At 34.5% G+C, this 25,708-nt stretch overlaps 4 protein-coding genes and 1 long non-coding RNA gene across 8 annotated transcripts; 4 read left to right on the forward strand and 1 right to left on the reverse strand.

The window, feature by feature from the left end:
* Nucleotides 1-279: 279 nt before the first annotated feature.
* LOC139786131 (uncharacterized) lies at nt 280-5,150 on the forward strand. The gene is made up of 7 exons (XM_071725283.1): nt 280-635; nt 1,153-1,298; nt 1,403-1,678; nt 1,804-1,979; nt 2,276-2,458; nt 2,531-4,405; nt 4,681-5,150. The coding sequence occupies exons 3-7, from the start codon at nt 1,423-1,425 to the stop codon at nt 5,029-5,031; spliced, it is 2,841 nt and encodes a 946-aa protein (XP_071581384.1). The 5' UTR covers nt 280-635; nt 1,153-1,298; nt 1,403-1,422; the 3' UTR covers nt 5,032-5,150.
* A 641-nt stretch (nt 5,151-5,791) lies between these two features.
* Nucleotides 5,792-9,385, forward strand: LOC139786132 (uncharacterized). 3 transcript variants are annotated; one of them, XM_071725284.1, is made up of 6 exons: nt 5,792-6,208; nt 6,514-6,667; nt 7,499-7,689; nt 7,776-7,964; nt 8,479-8,976; nt 9,270-9,385. In XM_071725284.1, exons 2-6 carry the CDS (start codon nt 6,560-6,562, stop codon nt 9,364-9,366), a joined length of 1,083 nt encoding a protein of 360 aa, XP_071581385.1. In that variant the 5' UTR covers nt 5,792-6,208; nt 6,514-6,559; the 3' UTR covers nt 9,367-9,385. The 3 variants fall into 3 exon arrangements, with proteins under 3 accessions (XP_071581385.1, XP_071581386.1, XP_071581387.1); XM_071725285.1 differs by having other exon boundaries at nt 5,792-6,204; XM_071725286.1 differs by lacking the exon at nt 5,792-6,208 and having other exon boundaries at nt 6,525-6,683.
* An 8-nt stretch (nt 9,386-9,393) lies between these two features.
* Nucleotides 9,394-12,745, reverse strand: LOC139786134 (uncharacterized). Of its 2 annotated transcripts, XM_071725287.1 has the most exons (5): nt 12,626-12,745; nt 12,023-12,261; nt 11,745-11,912; nt 9,843-10,682; nt 9,394-9,759 (listed from the first exon to the last, which is right to left on the reverse strand). In XM_071725287.1, exons 2-5 carry the CDS (start codon nt 12,209-12,211, stop codon nt 9,577-9,579), a joined length of 1,380 nt encoding a protein of 459 aa, XP_071581388.1. In that variant the 5' UTR covers nt 12,212-12,261; nt 12,626-12,745; the 3' UTR covers nt 9,394-9,576. The 2 variants fall into 2 exon arrangements, with proteins under 2 accessions (XP_071581388.1, XP_071581389.1); XM_071725288.1 differs by lacking the exon at nt 12,626-12,745 and having other exon boundaries at nt 12,023-12,550.
* A 380-nt stretch (nt 12,746-13,125) lies between these two features.
* LOC139786130 (uncharacterized) lies at nt 13,126-14,561 on the forward strand. Its single transcript, XM_071725282.1, has 4 exons — nt 13,126-13,324; nt 13,626-13,817; nt 13,940-14,066; nt 14,146-14,561. Exons 2-4 carry the CDS (start codon nt 13,679-13,681, stop codon nt 14,492-14,494), a joined length of 615 nt encoding a protein of 204 aa, XP_071581383.1. The 5' UTR covers nt 13,126-13,324; nt 13,626-13,678; the 3' UTR covers nt 14,495-14,561.
* A 9,220-nt stretch (nt 14,562-23,781) lies between these two features.
* On the forward strand, nt 23,782-24,288 carry LOC139786128 (uncharacterized). Its single transcript, XR_011722187.1, has 2 exons — nt 23,782-23,981; nt 24,061-24,288. It is a non-coding gene; the product is annotated as an uncharacterized lncRNA (long non-coding RNA).
* The last annotated feature ends 1,420 nt before the right edge of the window (nt 24,289-25,708 follow it).

A 25,708-nucleotide genomic window follows, 5' to 3' on the forward strand; every position in this document is an offset into this window, starting at 1 on the left:
CGTTACTTTGTGCATGATACCGTTGAGCTTCCTGTACGCCTTGATCATCACCAGTCAGCTGCCCGCCGAGTAATGACTGGAAAGATGAACGTGCATGATATATTTATCTTATCTCGTACATGATTTATTCGTAGAAGAAGAAGGTTACGTCGAATATTCGGTTGACGACAAAGAATGAGAGATGGGAATTAATTGACACGAGACACGAGGAGCAAGAACGTGCACGTGTATACGTACCACGTGGTACGACACGTCGAGACGTCGAGAAGACGATCGGTGATCGGTCCCGCAGCGTTACGAGTTACGAGCGTCGTCCGAAACTCCGAATCTCTGAACGGGGAGCGGGTGGGCTAAATTCCGGCTAATCGCGTACCGTTCATCTACATGTGAGACTTGCGTGAGAGTGACGTCGAGAATGACGCCCGGCGCCCGGCGACGAACGGGAATTCCTTCGCGACCTAGAATGCGATCGTCCGATCGACCGTGCAATTGCGAACGATCGCTTGTCTCGCCCTTCACCCCCTTCACTTTCACAATTTTCACATACTTCCGTTCATTGCCCAAAGTCGGGTCCCGCGTCGAATGATCGTTCGACGCGCATGACGCAGTGAATGAGTGAATTCGGCATCGATCGCGTAATAATTTTTTACTTTCATACACAAGAGCTTACTCGAATTCCGACTGTGAATTTCTTCGTGAATCACATCATCTGTTTGGATCACTAACCTTAAATTTGATTTCTATAGCTGAATTGTTTGGACTTGTCGCCTTTCCTCTTTTCCTCTCCAACATTTAATTATATACCCATTTCATTTTAATTTAAATGCGAAAAATTAAATGTTGATGCTTTCCTGCGAGATACAGAGAGAACATAACACTGTAAATCAACACGGAATGCACGGAATGCACTTTACAGCTAATCTCTCGCAAGTCTCGCACCACTCATCCTTTCTCCTTTTCCTACCAACGTCTAATTATTTCTATCTTAAAGTGCCAAAAGCACAATGTGTGGTACAGCTACAAAAAAAATTTTTACATGTGATTTCACGTCTGATTGTCTGAAGACACTATCGGAAAACATATCCTTATCTAGGACCGATATTCATATTCATTAATTTAAGCGTTATCATAATAACATTAGTGTTATTATAGTATTATTTCAACGAGAGTTTGTTTGCGTACTCGCTAACAAAATTTCGAATAAGGTCAAACGTCTTGGGTGGAAATTAAGTCGGCATTTTATGGAAACATATTAGTGTCGACGAATAAGTCAACACGAATACGAGAAATAGATCAAGGTAAACGCCTGACTGTGACATTTTTACATCTTTTTTGAAAAGACCTGATTGTTGATGTTATTGAACAGCGAAAAATAACGCGGAATTTTATTTGTAATTAACAGCAGAATTACAGAGTTACAATATGCTGAAAACTTTCAAATGCCTTCAATGTGACTCGACCTTTGATCGTGCCTCGCAATTGGACTATCACCGTCGGAGTTTACATCTAGGAGAGAGGTCCCAGATATGCCAGATATGTGGAAAAGGTTTCTTTCGGAAGGCAGACTTGCGCACCCACTTGAACATTCATCTGGGAACAAATTTTCATATTTGCGAGATCTGTGGAAGGAAGTTCAGTCATATATCAAATCTTATAAGACACTGTAGAATGCATACAGGTGAGATATATAAATATAATGATATATTAATAATAATGAAAAATAAAATAAGAATTATTTACGAGCTGCAAATAAAGTTGATAACCTGAAAGTTTTATAAATATCTTTATTTATTTCATATACAGGAATTAAACCATATCCGTGTTCAATTTGTGATAAGAATTTCACGCAGATGTCTTCGCTAGCAAGGCATACACAAATGATACACGGGATACCAAAGGAAGTTGCACAGCAGTATTATAATCCTAGTCTTATTAGCAATAAATCACGAATCAACAGTCATACATCGAAAGAAAACAAGGTGAAGAATCATTGTTTTGTTTTTTTATCATAGTTTCAATTAATATTTCCTCAGTCTTATATTACAATATATTGTAAGAAAGCAACAATTGATCGCTAAGAAATTTTTGCAAAACTATAGAAAGTATTATTTCCAATATAAAAAATATTCTGAGAACATTGTATTATACATTGTATTATAGAGCGCAGCAATTATAAGAAAATAGTTAAATTTAGACTTTTCAAACTACCGATTAAATTGATAATATTTTCCATTAAGTATATCCAATGTTTATGTATTGTTGTGGATTTTTTCAGACAATAGATAATAATGTAGAAAGTAAATTTCGTGAGACATCTCATATGGAGCCGAAATATACTAGCCAGAATACTACTAGAGATTCAGATATAAAAAGTGAGATAATTTCCGATCAACGCGACGTTGATATGGGCAATAAAGCATGTTTATTCGAGACTGTTATTTGTGTCACATCTAAGCAGGTAAATACCTGATATTTTAGATTTAGTCATTGTAATATGAATATAAATATCTAATATAAAATGTATGAAAAGTTTGAAGAAAGTAATTTAGCAGAAAATGAGAGTACAAATCGACTGCCGCAAGATCATTTTGCCGAAATTGAGGAAAGATTTGGAGCTACTGATTTATCGACGAATAATACTATCATTTCAAATTCTTCTCAAGATGTAGTTAATAATTATGAACAAATACAATCCAAGGACAGTATTACGTATTTACATCAATTGGATAAAAATATTTTTGCCTTCTTACCTCGAGATAGAAAACCTAGTACTGAATCAGAAACTCAAAGTAACGAAAACATTTTGAGATCAAATGGCTCAGATATATGTATATACCGAGAGGTCTGTAAAGAATCTTCCATAAGCAACGTGAGAAATTCATTAAATATGGAAACAAATCTACAAACCTGTAATTCCAGTGAAGTTTTAATGGACCAAAAATTTCTACATAAACAAATAAGTAAAGAAATTATTAGTGAAAATAGAAAATGTAATAAACCATTAAGCGACGACGACAATCAGTTGTATATAGAATTCTCTAATTCAGGAATGTTGAAATTTGATGAGCCTCGATATTGTAATAATACCAGTTTAGCTAATGTGAATGTTAATCATACCACAAAGTCTCATCATTCTGAAAATATAGCTGCTAACGAAGTATGTACTCCCGACGCTATGCAAAATCAGGAGGGCTTGCTGCACAATGAGGAGAATCTAGAAAATTTCAGCAACGCCTGTAACAGTGAAGAACCAATGTTGCGTTTAGTACAGACAGAGACTGGTGAGCAATTTTATGAATTTATAATAAGCAATTTGGTAGAAAAAATGCAAAACGCTTCATCTACAAAAGATCTCGAAGATACAGTAGAAGATCCATCAAATACCTTTAGAGATAATCAAAAGATCAATTCAAATTCAAAAGAAAGTGAGAAGAGCGATCAGATAGAACATCAACAAGCTCTGGACGGCCTTATTGATATAAATAACGAATTTAATTATACACAATTTGATTTTCATAGAGAGGAAAAAAGTTATGCTGTCCTAAGCCATGGTGAATCAGAACATTTCCAACAGAATTCAAAGGGCAACGAGTGTGTAAGTAACATGCAGGAAAAAAATATGCAGGTCTACAATTCTGGAAACTTAGAATTATTGGAGAACGAATCTCATGTAGATTTTGACAAATATGTCGAAACTAATCTCGAGGCATTTGAAAGGCTGAATTATGAGAATTGCAACGAAAGGTTTTTGGAATTCGTGGAGGTTGCTGATATCGGCATAGAATCCTCAGGGTACAAAGAACTCTCGATGGTACGTTTAATTCAAAATGACGGTGAACAGCTGTTGGAGCTGTTTCAAGATTCTCAGGCTGAGCAGGAAGTGAATCGAGATTTCGCACAAGCTAATAATTTCAAAGACTGTTCGAATATTTTGCAAGATAGTAATAAAATAGCTGACTGTCCCAAAAGTAAATCAGACTTCTTCATGTATGTCGAGGATAATGTGCCATTAGGAGAAAATGTAAATAGCAAGCGAGGCATAGAGAATACTGAAGGATGTACAGACAGTGGTAGACATTTGCCTACTGACGTAACGACTGGTGAAAGTGCAGGTAACAAGAACTGTATCAAAACATCAGGAGAATTGAAAAAATCGAAAACAATTTCAAAAAAATTCCAATGCTCGGTATGCAAGAAAGCATTCTCGACAGCATATAATTATAAACAACATATCGGAATACACTTTACCGATCAGCAAAAATTTCATTGTAAAGATTGCGGGGTGTCCTTTGCTTGGAAATCTACTTTGAATAAGCATATCACAAACAATCACAGCTCGGACGGTCCGCAAAAGTTCGTCTGTGAGATTTGTCCGAAAGTCTACAGCACCTTATCACAAGTAAACGTAAGTCTCAGTAATTATTAATAATTTATAATCAGTATACATATAAATTACCATTACGCCTTACACTACTACTTAAGAATTTTGTGGACTACTGATTGGTCATTATTAACGCAGACGACATATATTTGTTCTATCTTATACATATATTCTTCAAAGTAATCTCTCCTCGCCATGATGATCGTTCTTAAAATATTTAAGATTGACATTTAAGATGAATCACTGTATGTGGAAATATGATCAGTGTATTGTAAATATAACATGGTTCTCATTCACAGGAGCATGTAAAGAGGGACCATTTAAAGCAGCGCAATCATGTTTGCCTGCACTGCGGCAAGTCTTTCTTCAAAAGATTCGACCTAAAGACTCACAGTAGAACGCACACAAACGAACGTCCATATGTGTGTCGCGTTTGCGGCAAGAGGTTTCATCATCAGAGTCATATTATTCGTCACGAGCGCACGCATTCAGGCGAGCGGCCGTATGTTTGTGACATTTGCCAAAGGACCTTTACGCAACCCAGTTCGTTGAAGGCACATAAGCAGAAGCACCAGCAGATCCGGATGGATTTTCTCGATTACCAGATCGATGAGGATGATCCTACTGCACCGGCGCGGGCGACGCTATAAGACATGTGTGATGTGATGAGATAAATGTTAACGCGATATGTTTCGTTTGGCGTGGGAACAAGGCAGTGCGCAGGATGTATAATCAGCCAGTAATAATCAGTCCTACAATTTCTATTTTATCAGCATTGTTATGGTCATGTTGTTATCTTTTTAACTAAAACTGTTTAAAAAAAAAACCATGGAACAGTGTCTGTATACTTATTTATTCGCATTGAAACATAGCATATAATAGATAATCGCACAGTTCGTAAGATTTTGCAAGTACAATTGATATATCCTTTTGTATCAAACGTTTTAAAAGCGATAATGTATTTTTATGTAGATTGAAAATTCAGAAGCCATAGGCAGAACCAGAATGCAGATACCATAGCGCATGCGCATATGGCTTCTGCATTCTGCTCATGGCTCCTGCAATTTTATGTGCTTCCACCTTTATTAAGGCCATCGCACACAAAATTGCATAGCTTAGGCTGCGTTCGGAAACGTCATCTCAGCGAGTTAGAAGGAGAGGGGAGTATACCCGTGTGTACCCGGGTGACGTTTCCGAACGCAGCATTAGCATAAGCGTAACATAAGACCGCTAAACCAATGAGCATCCAGCATAAAGTCGCCATATTGATTTACATAAGATGCTCATTGGTCCAGCGGTCTTATGCTACGCTTATGCTAAGCAGAGAGAAAGATGAGAGTGGTCATGCCCGCGTTTTGGCTGTACCCGAATCCTGTCGGTATGTGCACGTTTTTGTGGTTCTCTTCCGTGCTATGTCCACTATTTTGTGGTGATGTCAACGATTTTGGGGTTCTCTTTTATGTTATGTTCACGATTTTTTGGTTTTATTTCCAAAGAGAATCAAAAAATCGTGGACATAGCACGGAAGAGAACCACAAAAACGTGCACATACCGACAGGATTCGGGTACAGCCAAAACGCGGGCATGACCACTCTCATCTTTCTCTCTGTGCTAAGCTATGCATTTTGTGTGCGATGGCCTTTAGCATTAGTATACAATATTATTACTAGAGTGCGCAAATCATAATCCTTTCTCGTTAATATTTTGTTACGATTTTACTCTATTTATCAAACAACATCAACATACTGCGTTATGTGGAGAAAAGAAACTATAACCTGACCTAACAAGATCCGGCAACTCTCGACCGGTTAGAGAAAAAAAGCGTGAGTAAGTTCTTAACGCAGTGTGTTATTTTTTATATTCTTTCGTAATTCAATGCTAACCTTTTATTTTCTTAAATTAAATTGAAAAATTTTAAAGAATTGATATTTTCCAAAAGGGGAAACAAAGTATCGTGGCTTATCTTAACGCGTATATTTGTTAACGCAAAATCGAAGATATTTAATGTCAGAAATATAAATTATTGTTGCGATTACATTTCTTTATTCAGTATTATTAAGTATTAATATTTAATATTAATTTTTAATATTCTCGATTTCTCTTACCCTTTGCTGTCGCTTTTATCGTTGCAGAAAGGGAACTGACGAAAGGATACTGACGACTGACGACTGACGTGTCATGACAGAGAAAAAGTGCACAGTGACGCACATGCCACATCATGTGCAACAAAAATTGTGTCGAACTAGACCACTTTACAGGCAAGGAAAGAGATTGACAGCAGTGAAGGTAGCGTTGAAGACTTGTATCCTACTGTAAAATCAAGTTTCTATTTTACTCATTTTTAATTAGTATTAATTTGTTATCTCACCATATTAGATTAAGTAAATATATTATGCCTAGATAGCCAAATCTGTTGATAACATATTTTGCTAAGTATCTGCTACGAATCTTGCTAACAGAATGTCAACAGAGATATAATAGAATCCACTGACGAAATATGATTGACTGTGGAAATCAAGCGGAAATCAAAACTGTTATTTAAATGATATATATTCTATTTAAATGGTTATGAAATAATTGATTCCCCTTGGTTTTGTCTATCGTCAGATTATATGTCAACAGGCTCTATTGGCAGAACGCAAACTTAATACTGATGTAATTTGCTGCAATGTTTTGCTCAAATTTGTTGGCAAACTGATAGCATATTGCTAACATTTTTTGTCTAATGTTAACAACTGCAATTATAATAACTATAATAATCATTTCATGTCACTATTTAGCCTTATTTTTATGAAAATATACTAATTGTAAGATCTTTAATTGTGTTACAATATATCTTATTATTAACAATGTCTGTGTCAGAAGGAAAGCATACAGTAATTAATTTGTAGTAATTAATCTTTTGAATTAAAACAAAGCATTATTGTTAAATTTAATTTGTGTATCTTATAACGATTTTTTTGGTTCTCTTTAAATATCTCTACTTAAAGTATTTTATCTACTTAAAACATTTTATTATATTCTTAAGTTATATTTTACATTAATTTTAAGAACCACGCATATTAATAAGCGATAGCTCGTATACTATTTCCTTGACGAATTAGCTCTGTGTAACAGGTTTACACAATTAATGATGAATCACAGCATTTGCTAATATGTGGAGTACCACAGCTGCAGTTAGTGGAGGAAGTGAAAAAACTAATTTGTCCCTATGGAAGTATGAAAGCGATTCAGTTGGTGACTGAATATCCTTCCGAGGAATTTACAGAAACATATTATGTGCATTACGCACATATTCAAAGCGCCAGGTACGTATTCTTGTTCCAAAGAGATCATTTAACACACAAGAGAATCCGTGAATGAATCTGATTATTCAAATTCATCTCTTCCACAGAATAGCGAAGCGCTTGATCGACAATAAGAACTTCTTCGGCGGAATTTTGCATGTTTGTTATGCTCCCGAGTTGGAAACTCTTGAAGAAACGAAAGCGAAACTTGAGCAACGTCGTAAGGACGTGGCGACGCAAATAAAAAGAATTCAACAGGAGTCGGTGAACCCAAAAGTAGATAAATTTATTCCAAGGTATGTTTAAATAGTGTCGCTTTTATTAAATGTATAATGAATGTTGGGCGCGCGCGCACACACACACACCCAAGTTTTAGAGACCTGATCAATAAGTAACTTAAAAATTATCCATATAGTCAAGCATGTCAATAGATTTTCCAAAGTGTGCTAGAAATTTCATCAGCAGAAATGGAACAGAATCTGTTGGCGGAATATGATGGTAGATTAACTGAAATCTGTAGGCAGAATCTGCGTTTCATAATAATCATTTAAACGATACATTCTATTTAAACGGTTGCGAAATGACATATTCTGCTTGGTTTCCGCTGGAAATCTGCAAGATTATTTTGGCAAGCTCTGCTGACGGAATATGTTTACTTAATGCAAATGCAGTTAATGTCAATCTATTGCTCAAGTCTAGCTTATCGTTGAAATTTTGCTTGCTGGGTGTATGTTTGATAATAAAAATTACATGTTACATAAAAAAAATGTTATGTATTAGACTACCTCCAATTAAATATCTAAATTGTAGAGAACAGTATCATAGAAAAAAAAGGACTCCTGCCTTGCCCCTCACTGAGAAACGTATCAAGCATTGTTACCCTGGAGAAACGTTGTCTTCTATTTGCAATGGGATACCTCAGAATATAGATCCACGACCTGTATCCGAGCCTCGTTTACCAATTAATTGGGAAGATGATGATCGTAATAGCAGCACCGTATCTAGTTCGGAACTATATCCGGCGCCGTATCAGTCGACCGAGGCAGTGATACAAGCGGGAATTCAGCAAGCGAATAAAAATCCAGATTTGAATGTGAGAAAATGGAAAAATTACAGGGGACACCATATTGACAACAAAGTCAAAGTTGTTCGGCCGCGATTAATAGATACCAGAAATATCGCGAGATTAAATTTCACCGAGAAAACGAATATATTTTCTAATGTAAAGAAAGTAGAAAGCGGAATCACAATCAAGCTATTGGAAAGATCTGATAGCGAGAAAAAGAAGATAGTTATAAAAAATCCAAAGTATGTATCCCCCGACATGCGTATACGGGATGTCCCAAAACACTTGACGGTTTTGAAACATAACACAAAGGAGGGGCAAACGGGCTCTAACGTACGTGTTTACATATTAGGCTCTCTCTTACTAAATTATTAAAATATAATCTATAAATTATAACGCAAATATTGAAAAAGCTGTTACTTTTTGGGATATCCCGTATATTTTATATACATATACATCACAAACTTTCTAGTTTGTTATATTTTAAATATAATCTATATACATCACCGTAATCTGTTTCAAATGTGTCTTTCAGTGTAACATCTTTGGTAAAATCCAGCAAAGACCTTCAATCTTCGATTCAAACGGCAAAAGCTCAAATTCGCACGATAATGCAGAAACACGATACTTGAATAAATACCGAAAATGTTATTGTGAACTATTATTTATTTGAGTAATTTTATTTATTTTACAATTGTTTATTCATTTCCAAATGATTACATCTGCATGCCATTTTTTGTACTTAATACCAAGTTCGCTTATATAACTAAACAAATTCACTTACTGCCATTCCTATCCTTATTATAACGTATATAAATCAGCTAATCTAACATGTTAAATATTTAAATGAGGACCGTGGAATTTGGATCCCATTGAATTCCATTTCTAGTCTTTCCATTATACGTCTTACATGGCGGTGTATTCTCTTGTTGCATTCTAGTAGGCGTAGCCTTGCCCCTCAATAACTGTTGCGGCTTTTTTTGCATTTGACCATTATTAGACCGATTGCCAAGTGGTGTTCGATTCTAAAGAAATTATTGACATTTGCAATTGCAAAAAGTATAATTTTATGTATGCATATATATCGTTATGGTGTCGCGTAAATTACCTCATGCATTTCAGTTCCTCGTTTATTCTCAGGAGTAAAAACTTTTTCTTCATTAAGTTTAACATCTACCTTAGCATTCTTCTTCTTGTTTCCTTTTATGTCTCCTCTTTTTCGAAAATCTTCCTTTGTTTTTATCAGCTTTAAAGAGGTACTAATCGTGGTATATTTATCAAATGTTATAATTACATCTTCCCTTGAAACTTTTTCTTGCGATAACTCTTTCTGATCCTCCTTACCTGATACGCTTTCCTCCGACGACAGTGAATCGTGCCACAGTTTAATCTTATCATCGTCTTTCATCCACGTATTAGATTCGATATTTTCGCAAACATTCTGCTTTTCTGTCTCGTCTTTGTTGTCTTCCTCATTATCAATTGCAACTGTCCGTTCGTCCGAGATCAACGATTTTTCCTTCACATTCGTAAATTTTGAGTTCTTAATAACCGTGATTTCCTTCTCACTTTTGGAAATACTTAAATCAGAATCATACTGAGATGTAGTGTGTGATTTATCCTGTTTTTCTGTATCTGGGGTTTTCAGGGTTTCTGAAGCTGTGTTAGATAACAATATTTCCGAGATACTAAGTGATGTACTGGTCTCCTGACGAGAGTTCTTTGGATTGTAAATATCTGTTTCGTAGCTGCCTCTGCGACTTAAATTTTCTTGCGATCGTGCCTTTATCAACGCGAGAGACCTCGGCATTAATATGGGCGTTCTATCGAAATCTGCAGCTGGAGATCTAGGGTCTAATCCCAGAATTATAAAGCGTTCCTTATCTATCGGCGTAATTACCTTCGAACTCTTAGCAACATTAGCATTCGGCGTTAAATAATCCTCATCCTGCAAAAAAAATATATCACAAGTTAAACTTTTTTATCCCGAAAAGTGATTGGACAAATAAAGCATGCTTATAAGATGGCTTTATCCATATAAGATATGTAGAAAATTTTTATTTTGTATTTTTCAACAGCATTGCACAAATATCAGACAGAATTGAGAAGTCCAATTATAAAGTGTTTTGTTTAAGAAAATCTATCTAATGACTTTTCTTTTAAATGTTTTAATGACAGTTTTATTTCTTTTTAACAGAATAATATATCTATTTTATTACAGATTTTTGAGGTATTTTATGACGAATTAATTAGGAATGTTCAGTGTAAAACTCGGGACAGATGGCGCCATGGCGTTCTGTCCTGTCATGGCGGCGTCACTAACACTAACTCAATATACATGTGTGTGTTGGTGTATCTGTGAGCACATCCGTGAGATATAAGGTCTGTTTTCTGTTGCTGCACTGCTGAACTAGTGTACTAGAGTGCACTAGTTCAGCAGTGCAGCAACAGAAAACAGACCTTATATCTCACGGATGTGCTCACAGATACACCAACACACACATGTATATTGAGTTAGTGTTAGTGACGCCGCCATGACAGGACAGAACGCCATGGCGCCATCTGCCCCGAGTTTTACACTGAACATTCCTAATTAACGTGTAATTTTCGATAGTTGTATACTTTACAAAACTGTAATAAAATGTTATATTTCAATTTAAAAAACTGTCACTAAAAAATAATTTAAAACTTTTGTTTAAGTTATTATATAGATTTTCTTAAACAAAATAATTATTATTCAAAAAATTTTGTTACAATACATTGTAATTAATTCACGCAAAAATATTATTAGGCATGAAAGATCCAGCCTAACCGAATAAGGCACATTTTTATTTACTTGTAGTATTCGTTATCATAGATCAATTTTCACTTACAAATTTCTTCATAACTCTATTACTTAGAAAAATAACTGACAATACATTTAAACCAAACGTATCATAATACATCCCAATTTTATTCAGTACACGCGAGAAAAGTGTAAAATAAAGGAGTTAAATATTAAATAACATACAGGTTCTGACTGTTGATCACTGTTCATTGATTTCGGTATATGACATTTCTTAGGCGTCAGTGGTGGCATTACTACATCCAAATCAGTTTCAAGATACTGCTTTCTCTGTAAATACTTCGGGATTGCGCTAAGTGTATCTCTGCTTACTCCAACTGGAGTACACTTGACCTATTTAAATATTGAGATTTATTATTTGCATGTTCTTAAATAGTATATAACTTGAATATATGTATATAAAAAAATATTTTTCTACAATAAGATTGTTAGTAGAATTTTACTTCAATAGGAGTTCTTGTAATTCCTGCCGAGACTGAGCGTGGATCACCCAGTATTCTTTTTTCAGACAGCACTGGTGCGCACGTACTGTTGTCTTCCGTAGTTACTTGCTGTGCAGCTGTTTGTTGCTCGTTGCATTCCTTTTGACTCTCATTAGTATAAGATAACAGCTTACTTGCGTAATTGCCCATGGTACTTGAACACAGGTGATGAAAAGTAATCGTTATAAAAAGCCTACCTCCTGCAAACAAGAGTCAAGTAGCGACAATACAAAATCTCTCTTAGTATACAATTTATGACACTAAAGAGGTTGTGTAAGCTTTATAAATGTAATAGTAATTAAGCTTTACAAACAGAAAGATTATGGGGGAATGTTTAACAACTGTAGACATAACGCACAATTCCAAATAGATATTTAGTAAAAATAATTGCGCTAAAAATGTAATAAATGTATTAGCACGGAAATACAATCTCGAATCTTCATTCTTACAGATTGTTCAACTTGTTCAACTTATTCTATTAATAATTTTTGTTTGATGTGTTTATCATTTAATTAAAGTAAACGATGTAGTGCAATAATTAGTTAAAATAAGCGGCAGTATTACATAAATAGTGGAATTCCGCAAGATGAAATGACAATGTCTCCGGAAATCCGACCCAATCCGACCAGCGAACTTTCAATGTTTACTTTCAAAATCAAACTGACAAACGTTCAAGTTCAAGCGGTACCAACCTGTAGACATGCGAGAATCAAGTGCTGCCAACATAGGGTGTGTTCAGCAGACCAAGCAGCTCAGTCGAACGTGATTGGCTCTTACTTTTAGAACCAACCAATCAACGCAGAGTGTTGATAATACCGGAGTATGCATAAATGACTACGTTTACACGGCACCGTTAATCGGGTTTTATAACATCGGTAGTTCTTAGGTCGGTCAATCACAGCTATTCCATTCTTCTGAAGAATGATTACGATTGGTCTTCCTGACAACTACCGATGTTATAAAACCCGATTAACGGTGTCATGTAAACGTAGTCAATGGCGGACCATTCAAAAAGCGGGACCGGGTGTCCAGACTCTTATTAGAGGGTCTCTATACTGTGTTTATACCATGGTCACGGGTCACGCTCTACTGGCTCCTGGCTCTACAGGGAAGTGTCGGTATGACAGGTTTCATAACCTGAATAGTCGTTAACTTCAACGATAAATATCTCGCTTCACGGAGCAGTGCGACGCTTTTTTCTGCCAGATTTTTTTGTTTCGTGCTAAAACGCATCGATTGAGCATAATTTCATCGATATTGGAGGTGAGGCCCCTAAACTGGATAATTAATTACCCAGATTTTTGCACAGTGGTTTCTACAAATTTTGAATGTCGAGAGAATTTTGTTGGCAATGAACACATTGGCAGATCCTACAGAAACTTAATGGAATCTCCCGTCTGGAAACCATTTGAATGATATACTTTATTTAAATTACAAAAAATGACAGATGTTGCTCGGTTTCTGCTATCAAATTACATTGATAGACTCCGCAAGCAAATTGCTAAATTGCTACCATGACATTGCTTATGTCTCACTTATATTGGGTTGTCTTTTTCAATTGCAGATATTCCAGTTATATACAAACTATAGATTTATAAGTATAGATTAGAATTAATAATGAAGAACATAAACGAGGGAGCAGATTTGTCAAGCTCGGAAGATGAAGCATCTACAAATATTCTGAGAGAAGCAATTGATCAGCAATTTCTAAACAACGATATGTACAGCATGAAAAAAGTCCAAGTTACTCCTTCTGGTGAGTAAAACTTATCTTATTTTTATATCACACTTTGATATTTGCCAAATAGATAGGTAGTTATGTAATCCTTAATAATCATAGAAACATTATATGTTAATTACTGTTTAAATTTTTTAAAGGAGTACAAACTAACAAACTGGGCGAAAACTCCTTGAGCTCAAAGCAGGAGGATAGATTTACGAATTTTGGTGTTACTGCCACGTTTCAGAGTTTTATCGCTAAGAAACTAGATGAAATTTTGGAACGGTAAGCATTAAAGCAAATACTTGAAGCGTTTACAAATATTATTCTATTTTTAATTATCATATGCAAATACCAATTGTAGAACTATAGAGTTAGAAAGCAGGGAAACCATCAACTATTGCGCCGAACAAAAACGGAGGAGAAGCAAAAGCTCTGGGATAAAACTTCTAAGTACATCGAAAAAATTGTTGATCACGAAAGTCACAGATGACTGTACGGAGCGAAGAGATCCAAAAGAGATTGAAAAGAGATCCAAAAGGAATAGACAAATTGCAGAGGACGATGAGGATGCCTTTTCGAAATTTCGAGAAGCCGCTATCGATCCGGAACGCATATTGAGCAAATTAGAGACAAAAGCTTGGGTCAATAAACGTCCAGAACCGGAATTCAAATATAAAAGATTACAAAATGGCATTTTAATCGAGATGTAGCATTACTTTTTCATTTGCAATTGTATATATGTATATGTTGTATAAATATAGATTCGAGATAAGATTATTTTCCATAATTTTCTTATTCTTATTGAATCGTTCTCGACGAAATACATGATCTCTCTCTCTCCCTCCCCTCTCCTCTCCCTCCTCTTCTTTAATAAATTTTTAATTTTTTACATTAACAATTTTAATTGCTTGTGAGCCTATACACTTGTTTTTCTTCCATCATGCCCTCTTCGTAGCTATAGGGATAGCAGTTCGAACATGCATGAAGGCATGAAATATAATATTGTATTATTGTAAGCTCGCAAATGGTCCTTTGATGACTAGACTTTGAGTTATAGCGCGTTGAATTCATAACGAGAAAGATACATTCCTTTAATAGTTTAATATATGTAACATATTTTCTATTGCGTCCTTACTCTATAAATATTCTGTCACCCTCTTCTCTCCAATCTTGGTTTCCTTTTGTCTCATCTCTACATCTATAACATCTGGCTATTAAAGGACCCCGCACGATTCTTATAAGAAAAACATTTTCGGTCAATTTACTTGAATTTGTGATATGTTGTAATTCTTGTGTTCTCTCTCTCTCTCTCTCTCTCTCTCTCTCTCTCCTGATAAAAAGTCTCAAACTTCATCAACTTTCTGTGATTAGTTTCTGGAAAAAAAAACAAATTATAATGGGCATTTAAAAATGTTCATAAATCAAGGGTCCTTTCTATTTAACTTCTCCCTTTCACATATTTCCTTCCAAGTATTTTACTCATCACTTTCTTAAATTCTGATTCGTTTTTTTTCCAACAAAATCACATCGTTTACATATTATGCAACAACATTTTGAAACGTTTTATCGTCTGATTCTTTTCGAGAGAGCATACCTTGCACTAAAGCACCCACAATATGAACATATTTCTTGCGATTCGTTCAGAATCATTCGTGGCATTTCGGAGTTTCTATTTTCCCGCCGGCGTGGAGCGTCGCGCGACGCTATTCACAGTTCCCTTTTTCTCGCTGGCTAGCATTAAGTAACAACATTCTAAACCCTTTTATCGTCTAATTACATTCGAGAAAGCATGCCTTGCATTAAAGGACACATAACAATATTGAAATGAACGTATTTCTCGAGATTCGTTTAGTCGTTGGTCGCATTTCAGAACTTCGACTTTCTCACAGAGCGACGGCATTCGTCGCTATCTTTTTCCCGTTGTCTAGCATTATGCAGTAGCATTCTAAAATTCTTTATCGTCTAATATTGTTTGAGAGAGCATGCCTCGTATTAAAGGACACATAGCAATGTTAACATAAATGTATTTCTTGAGATTCAGTCGGTGTCGCGTATCGTATTTCGGAGCTCCGAACTTGTCATCCAACGCCGCCCACGTCGACATTCGCAGTTACCTTTTATCTTTGTCTAGCATTATACAACAGCATTTTAAAACCATTTAGCGTCTAATTACATCTCAGAAAGTATGCTTCGCATTAAAGGACACATAGCATTGATAAAATAAACGTATTTCTCGAGATATATCCAATAACAGCGTGATTACGAGGAGGCAATGTGGGGAGGCAACACCCGCGCTCGGAATACCTACTGCAACCTCCTCGCTCATCATGTTTTGCTGATACATCAGGAGTAAATTTCCGTGATTTCGCGGTGCAAAACCTGAGTTTCGCCTACTTTATCATCCGAATTAATTCTTCTATTAATTTTTATTATCTTCTAACGTCTTCGCTGATGCATAATTAAATTCTTGCTATTTTTTAATTATAGTTTAAGATTAAAATAACTAATTTATTTAATTATTACTATATTTATTAATTATATGTATATACATATATGTATATGTATGTACATACGGTTCGACATATGTCGGGACCAACCATAAGCGATGTGTACATACGTATACGTTGATGTACATCGACATCCTAACTTGTATTCCGGAAGTATTTTCTATATGTATAATCAAAATACAAAGATATATCAAAATTAAGCTTCCTTATATGATTTGTTAATTGTCGGTACCACTAAAAAATACATAAAATCTGATTATAAGCAATATACATAACGTGAAATGCAATATACATGTTCTTGCAATAGCTATTTACATCGTATTTCGTAGTTAGTTATCGTTTGTACACATTATATAAACTATTATATAAAAAAAGGATGCTTTTCATGCTTAGTAATTTAATAGGACCGCGAGAATTTTAACTATTTCTCTAAGCTATCGATATATAATAATGTAAAGATTATTGCGAGTTCAGTAAACTCAAAAGTTTCCGGTGTGTCACCAATCTTCATCGTAAAATTCTACAATTTCTGCAAAATGATAGAAGAAAATCGTGAATTCTACAATAACTTTTACTTTAATAAACACGTCTTGCATTTCTATTCCGATTATACAATATTTTTTTACTTTCAGAAAATAGTATACACTGATTACAGAAATTATACGCAGAATTACTATTAATACTATTATTTCAAAAATTGTTGCCAGCGACGTATTACACTGTACAACAAAAAGAAGCACAAGAACGAACCTTGCAGCATTTGATAGCTTTTTGGACGCAGAAAACGATCCCGTTTGCCAAATTGTTCTTTCACGTCACAATTTTGAGATATTTGCAGTTAAAGTTGCAAAAATGAACTATTTTAGTGTATTTTGGCATATTATAACTGCGATATGTGACGCATCGGAGAATTTTAAGCGCAATCAAATTAAGTATGTTGTTAGGACTTTCAGCCCTTAAAATAAATTTTTTGTGTTGCTTATGGTTAAAAAAATATTAATGATTAACGTAGTGTATATTGCATTAAAGTTGCAACTTACATATAGCTATTAAGGATCTATGAAATATTTTTAATTAAACCTAAAGAGTTTTGCAGATCGCTGAAAACTAAACTTATGTCAAAGTTGATAAATTCAAAATGGCAAAGCCAATATGGCAGATATCAAAATTAATATAATGATCGAATTTTTACCTTTAACATCTGCTATAATAACTCTTCCATTTTTTAATTTATCTACTTTGACATCAGATTAGTTTTCAACGATCTGAAAAACCTTTTAAATAACATAATTAAAAAATACTTTATCGATCCTTAATAGCTATGTAAGTCGCAACTTTAATGCAACAGACTCTACGTTAATCATTAATATCTTTTTAACCATAACAAAAAAAGTCGTTTTAAGAGCTGACAGTCCTAACAACATACTTAATTTTGATTGTAATTAAATTTTTCCGATTCGTCACATATCGTAGTAATAATATGCCAAAATACACTAAAATAACCCATTTTTTGCAAATTTAACTGCAAATATGTCAAAACGTGATAGAGCAATTTGCCAAACGGGATCGTTTTCTGCGTCCAAAAAACTATTGAATGCCGCAAGGTTCGTCCTTGTGGTTTTTCTTGCTGTACAGTGTAATGCATCGAGTAAAATATTGCAAGTTCTCAAGTAACCGAACGTATAGATAAAATTAATTAAGAAATATTTAAACTGAGCGGTCATGCTATTTACCATTGTACCGAGGAAATTCGTCCTCGTATATGTAACGATACGTCGTAGAGTATAATTTTGATTTGGCTGTAAGTTTTTGGTATTTCGCGGTGCAACATTTTCGCGAGTTAATCCTTAAATTAATTAAGACTTTAATCGACTATACTAGCAATGATCATAATCGTGGCAACGTTTATAATCGTCGTGATAAATCGTCACCCCGTTTCGACCATGGATTCGGGTCCTTCTAAAATTGATGTAATTTAAATGGTTATATTATAAGCATCCTATCTGAATAAATAAATTTAGAATGCTTATAATATAAGCATCTAAATTTCATCAATTTAATTATTCAGATCGGATACTTATAATATCTCGCGAAAATGTTGCACCACAAAATACCAAAAACTTACAGCGACATCAAAATTGTACTCTGCGACGTATCGTTACATGCGAGGACTGATTTCCTCGGTGCAATGGTAAATAGCAGGACTGCCCAGTTTAAATATTTCCCATTAATTTCATCTGTACGTACGGTTACTTGCAATATTTTATTTGGTGCATTATTTAAGGATTTAACTCGCGAAAATGTTGCACTGCGAAATACCAAAAACTTACAGCCAAATCAAAATGTATACTCTACGACGTATCGTTGCATGCGAGAACCGATTTCCTCGGTGCAATGGTCGAAACGAGGTGACGATTTGTCACGACGATTATAATCGTTGCCAGTATAGTCGATTAAAGTCTTAATTAGGTTAATTATTGATTGGCGAAGTAAATGTTACTTATTCGGTTTTAATCTTAAATAATGCACCAAGTAAAATATTGTAAGTAACCGCACGTACAGATGAAATTAATGAGAAATATTTAAACTGGACGGTCCTGCTATTTACCATTGCACCGAGGAAATTGGTCCTCGTATGTAACGATACGTCGTAGAGTACAATTTTGATTTGGCTGTAAGTTTTTGGTATTTCGCGATGCAACATTTTCGCGAGTTAATCCTTAAATAATGCACCGAATAAAATATTGCAAGTAACCGTACGTACAGATGAAATTAATTGGGAAATATTTAAACTGGTCGGTCCTGCTATTTACCATTGCACCGAGGAAATTGGTCCTCGTATGCAACGATACGTCGTAGAGTATAAATTTTGATTTGGCTCTGTAAGCTTTTGATATTTCGCGATGCAACATTTTCGCGAGTTAATTCTTAAATTAATTAAGACTTTAATCGACTATACTAGCAATGATCATAATCGTGGCAACGTTTATAATCGTCGTGACAAATCGTAACCCCGTTTCGACCATGGATTCGGGTCCTTCTAAAATTGATGTAATTTAGATGGTTATATTATAAGCATCCTAAAATTAATTATTTAGATAGGATAATTATAATATCTCGCGAAAATGTTGCATTACGAAATACCAAAAACTTACAGCCAAATCAAATTTGTACTCTACGACGTATCGTTATATGCGAGGACTGATTTCCTCGGTGCAATGGTAAATAGCAGGACCGCCCAGTTTAAATATTTCCCATTAATTTCATCTGTACGTGCGGTTACTTGCAATATTCTACTCGGTGCATTATTCAAGGATTAACTCGCGAAAATGTTTGCAATGCGAAATACCAAAAACTTACAGCCAAAATCAAAATGTGTACTCTACGACGTATCGTTACATGCGAGGACCGACTTCCTCGGTAAATAGCAGGACCGATCAGTTTAAATATTTTCCAATTAATTTCATTTGTACGGTACGGTTACTTACAATATTTTACTCGGTGCATTATTTAAAGATTAAAACCGAATAAGTAGCATTTACTTCACCAATCAATAATTAACTAATTAAGACTTTAATCGACTATACTAGCAACGATTATAATCGTCGTGACAAATCGTCACCTCGTTTCGACCATGGATTCTGGTCCTTCTAAAATTGATGCAAATTAGATGCTTATATTATAAGCATCCTATCTGAATAATTAAATTTAGGATGCTTACAATATAACCATCTAAATTTCATCAATCTTAGAAGGACCAGAATCCATGGTCGAAACGGGGGGTGACGATTTGTCACGACGATTATAATCGTGCCACGATTAGTAATCATTGCCAGTATAGTCGATTAAAGTCTTAATTAATTTAAGGATTAACTCGCGAAAAATGTTGCATCGCGAAATAATGAAAAACTTACAGAGACCAAATCAAAATGTATACTCTACGACGTATCGTTTACATACGAGGACCAATTCCTCGGTGTAATGGTAAAATAGCAGGACCGACCAGTTTAAAAATTTCCCAATTAATTTCATCTGTACGTACGGTTACTTGCAATATTTTATTCGGTGCATCTTTAAGGATTAACTCGCGAAAATGTTGCACCGCGAAATACCAAAAACTTACAGCCAAATCAAAATTGTACTTTACGACGTATCGTTACATGCGAGGACTGATACTCCTCGGTGCAATGGTAAATAGCAGGACCGCCCAGTTTAAATATTTCCCATTAATTTCATCGGTATGTACGGTTACTTGCAATATTCTAGTCGGTGCATTATTTAAGGATTAAGTCGCGAAAATGTTGCACCGCGAAATACCAAAAACTTACAGCAAATCAAAATTGTACTCTACGACGCATCGTTACATACGAGGACCAATTTCCTCGGTGCAATGGTAAATAGCAGGACCGTCCAGTTTAAATATTCTCATTAATTTCATCTATACGTGCGGTTACTTACAATATTTTACTTGGTGCATTATTTAAAGATTAAAACCGCATAAGTAACATTTACTTTGCCAATCAGTAATTAACCTAATTAAGACTTTAATCGACTATACTGGCAACGATTATAATCGTCGTGACAATCGTCACCTCGTTTCGACCATGGATTCTGGTCCTTCTAAAATTGATGAAATTTAGATGCTTATATTATAAGCATTCTCAATTTAATAATAAATTTAGGATGCTTATAATATAAGCATCTAAATTTAATCAATTTTAGAAGGACCAGAATCCATGGTCGAAACTGGGTGACGATTGTCCCGACGATTATAATCGTTTACCAGTATAGTCGATTAAAGTCTTAATTAGATTAATTATTGATTCGGCGAAGTAAATGTTACTTATTCGGTTTTAATCTTTAAATAATGCACCAAGTAAAATATTGTAAGTAACCGCACGTACAGATGAAATTAGTGAGAAATATTTAAACTGGGACGGTCCTGCTATTTACCATTGCACCGAGGAAATCGGTCCTCGCATGTAACAATACGTCCTAGAGTCCTAGAGTAAAAATTTTGATTTGGCTGTAGTTTGCCCGTATTTCGTGGGCCAACATTTTCGTGTGTTAATTCTTAAATAATGCACCGTGTAGAATATTGCAAGTTCTCAAGTAATAACCAAACGTATAGATGAAATTAATGGAGAAATAGTTAAACTGGACGGTCCTGCTATTGACCATTGCACTGAAGAAATCGGTCCTCGCATGTAACAATACGTCCTGCAGTAAAAAGTTTGATTTGTCTGTAATCTGTCGATATTTCGTGGGCCAACATTTTCGTGTGTTAGTCCTTTAATAAAAGCACTGAGTAAAATATTTCAAGTAATCGAAAGTACAGATGAAATCAATCGACAAATAGTTTAACTAGGCGGTCCTACTATTTACACATTGCAATGAGGAAATCAAGTTCTCAAATTTAATGATACACTGAGAAAAAATTATTCTGCATTTAGTAAATATTAGTTTGCATACAACTGTTACTCTATTTATTAAAAAGAAGAAAGTTTTTCTTTTTTATTTTAGAATACTTTTTCTCAGTAAATACACGTGTACTAATGTATAAAAGGAAAATTTTTTTATTTTAGTAAATGGGGTCACAGTTGTATGCAAACCAATATTTACTAAAATGCAGACATTTCTTTTCTCATAATCAGTGTATGTCGTACAGTAAAGGTTTGATTTGGCTGTAACCTGTCGGTATTTCGTGGGCCAACATTTTCGTGTGTTAATCCTTAAATAATGCACCGAGTAGAATATTGCAAGTTCTCAAATAATAACTGAACGTATAGATGAACATAATTAAGAAATAGTTAAACTGGGCGGTCCTGTTATTTACCATTGCACCGAAGAAATCGGTCCTCGCATGTAACAATACGTCCTAGAGTAAAAATATTGATTTGGCTGTAGTCTGCCCGTATTTCGTGGGCCAACATCCAACATTTTCGTGTGTTAATCCTTAAATAATGCACCGAGTAAAATATCGCAAGTTCTCAAGCAACTGAACGTACAAATGAAATTAATTGAAAATATTTAAACTGAGCGGTCCTGCTATTTACCATTGCACCGAAGAAATCGGTCCTCGCATGTAACAATACGTCCTAGAGTAAAAGTTTTGATTTGGCTGTAGTCTGTCCGTATTTCGTGGCCAACATTTTTACCTGTTAATCTCTAAATGATGCGCCGAGTAAAATATTGCACAAGATTCAAGTAACCGAACGTACGATAAAATTAATTGAGAAATAGTTAAACTGGGCGGGACAGTCCTGCTATTTACCATTGTACCCGAGAAATCAGGTCCTCGCATGTAACGATACGTCGTAGAGTATAACCTTTGATTTGGCTGCAATCTCTTGGTATTTCGCAGTCCATGATTTTCGCTTTTAATTCCCTAAATTATGCGTTGTGGTAAAATATAGCTTATGCGAAGTATACGTAAATTTGTCGAGGAATAATTTATTTGGTCGGACATGCTATTATCCATTATTTCGTGGAAATCGGTCCTCGCATGTGACGATACGTTTAGTAAAAGTTTTGTTTCAGCTATAATTTTTACTTATGTTTTCATTATTTTCATGCGTTTTTTCTTAAATAATGCACTGAATATATATTTGAAAATTTCAAGTAACCGAACATGAAATTATTCGAAAAGTATAACTGGTCAGAGTCCTGCTGTTTGCTATTACATCGATGAAATCAGCGAAGAAGTCGAAAAAACTTTTTTCTACAGTGTATCGTCGTAGAAGTTTGATATGGAAATCGATTTCTTTACTGTACAACAAAAAGTAGAACCTCGTAACATTTACATTGATTAGTTTATTTATTGATGTTATTATTTTATTCTAATTTTAATTAAATTGACTAATTTAAATTTATCATTACAACTTTATCAAGCACAACGCAGTAACAATGATTTAACATAACTTTTTTTAACATAACTTTTAGTAAAAGATAGCATTTTAAAAGCACACTGTACATTTAGTAGCTTGATGCTTATTCCTTTTTAAATAGTAAAATATTGGTAGATGTTCTTTATTATGAATAAATAATTCATTATGTGCTAAATATATATAAGTATATAAACAGCTTGATTGGACTCTCTAAACATTTTGGATTTTATATTTAAGAATGATATGCTCAAAGAATGATGATACAACTTAATTCAGTAAAATTGTTCAGATAAGGAGGTCCCGGTTTTTTACATTGCTATATCTAATTACCGGTACCGGTCCTTATAATTCACAAGGAAACACGGGCCCTACTTTGTTACGTTACATATCTTTGTATAAACTAGTACCGGGCCTGATAAGTTACCTTTCATATAGAAAATTACTGGGTCGGACCCAGCATGTGCCAAAAGTCCTGGTATGTGTTATTGCATCTCCGAAATGTCCCGACATTATACAACCATAAAGATATATATATATATATATATATATATATATATATATATATATATATACATAATATACATACGTACGTACATACATCCATACATATATACATACATACATGCATAATCTCTGTTTTTAGATTCGCGACATACAACTGGTAGGCGGGGCAAACGCATCGAAATTTACGAGGGCGGTGTTGAGGCATGTCATGACTGATTCACTGGCGAAAATTTATTCCTGGTCTGGGCAGCGTAAAACACTGAAGTTCAGTTCAACTGTAATTTGTCAATTGATTATCAGTGAGTTTCTTGAAAATCAAAATATAATTCAAAACCTGCTTATATAAACGTGTCTTATGAAGCACTTTTTTTGTTGCAGAAACTATTTCCAAGCAAACAGATGCGACCAGAACGAGCATCAAAGAAATCATTAAATCGTGGTTGCAACATGCAACGGACAGGATGCGATAACTAATTGCGATAAGTTTCTATAAGTTTTACTAGTTTTTATAAGTTGTACACTAAGTAAATTCATAATAAGTTCATATATATAGTTCATATATTATATAAGTTTATAATAAGTTCAATAAATAATAAGTTTTGTATACTTTGTATAAGTTTGTACAAATTTTGTATACTCATAACTTTATATAAATTCGTCGTTTCTATATAACTTCTATATAACTATATAACTTTTGAATATATGAAATAATAAAAACTGATCATTAAAAAATGCGAGATTTTTTAATTATGTATATTCGGGACGCGAGGAGTTACGTTTCAGGGGATATTGTCCATGGTGATTCAATATATTATAGAAGCCCACGAAAAGTTACTCCTTTACGCCTTCAAAGTATACAATAAAGAAAACGGAAATACGGAACTTAACCGTAAGGTAAAATGTATTATGATAGAAAATACTGTATTAAAATATTAATAATGTTTAACTTCTGATATAACTATTATAACATAATACATCTGACGTTGAAGCATATGCTTACCGTTAAGTCTTTTCTGTTATTATACACTTTAACTTACATTTCTATTTCGTACAGAGATCGAGGAATAGCGATGGGCGCGTTCATCAGGTGCCAATAGTTGCAAAGCTGTTCAGTGTTTCTAGTGGTTCAGTTTTTCGATGTGGTTAAGACCATTTTTGTAGCCCAATCGGAAAAGTAAACCACTAGAAACATTAAACAACTTGCAACTGTTAGCATGTGCTAAACGGGCTCAATGCGATTCTTTTATGGATTAGAGCAAGGACTCTCACAGAACTCTTTTCAAATGGCCCTGAACAGCGCAAGAGTTCTTATCGAGCCTTTGCAGTCTCTTTAGAACTCATTTAGAACTCTTTTATAACTCTATTTGAACTTTCGACCTTTTTTAGAACTCTATTTGAACTCTTTCGAATCCTTTTGAACTCTTTTCGAACTCTTTAAGGAATACTTTTCCGTTTTTCAGACATCATTTGGAATTTACAAAAGAACTCGTAAATGCTGACATAACTTCGAATTCGTAAAGAATCACTTACGAATTCATTTCGGACAGAAATGGGATTCATTGGGGAATTCATTTTGGAAACTACGAATTCATGTCAAATTCTTTTGGAATTCTCTTTGCTATCTGGGTAGTTTCTACTGCATTGAAATCTTGCATAGAAAAAAATGTATTAGCATATCGCGCAAGAATCATCGATATCTAAGTAAACAATTAATCAAATATATACAGTATATATGCGTACATCTGGATTAATCCGAAAGCTTAGTCTCCATCTTTTGAAACATAAAATAATTTTATGCCACAACAGTGAAGTGCGGAATATTAAATAAAATGCGCCATTTAACAATAACTTCTAAGGTAACAAGTTTAATCTACGGTGACCTAAATTTAAACGTGAAAAGAAATTAAATTATTTCAATGAGTTCTCGAATCGTCCCCAATCAGAAATAGACATGAGTCACGTAGAAACGAATTTCCTAATTCGTCTGAATTATTCGATACAATGTTCTAGTTTAAATGTGACACTA

Source organism: Temnothorax nylanderi, unplaced genomic scaffold (assembly GCF_030848795.1).
Source record: "Temnothorax nylanderi isolate EJ_2023f unplaced genomic scaffold, tnyl_v1.0 TNYL_tig0961_pilon, whole genome shotgun sequence".
In the NCBI taxonomy this organism is placed as follows: domain Eukaryota; kingdom Metazoa; phylum Arthropoda; class Insecta; order Hymenoptera; family Formicidae; genus Temnothorax; species Temnothorax nylanderi.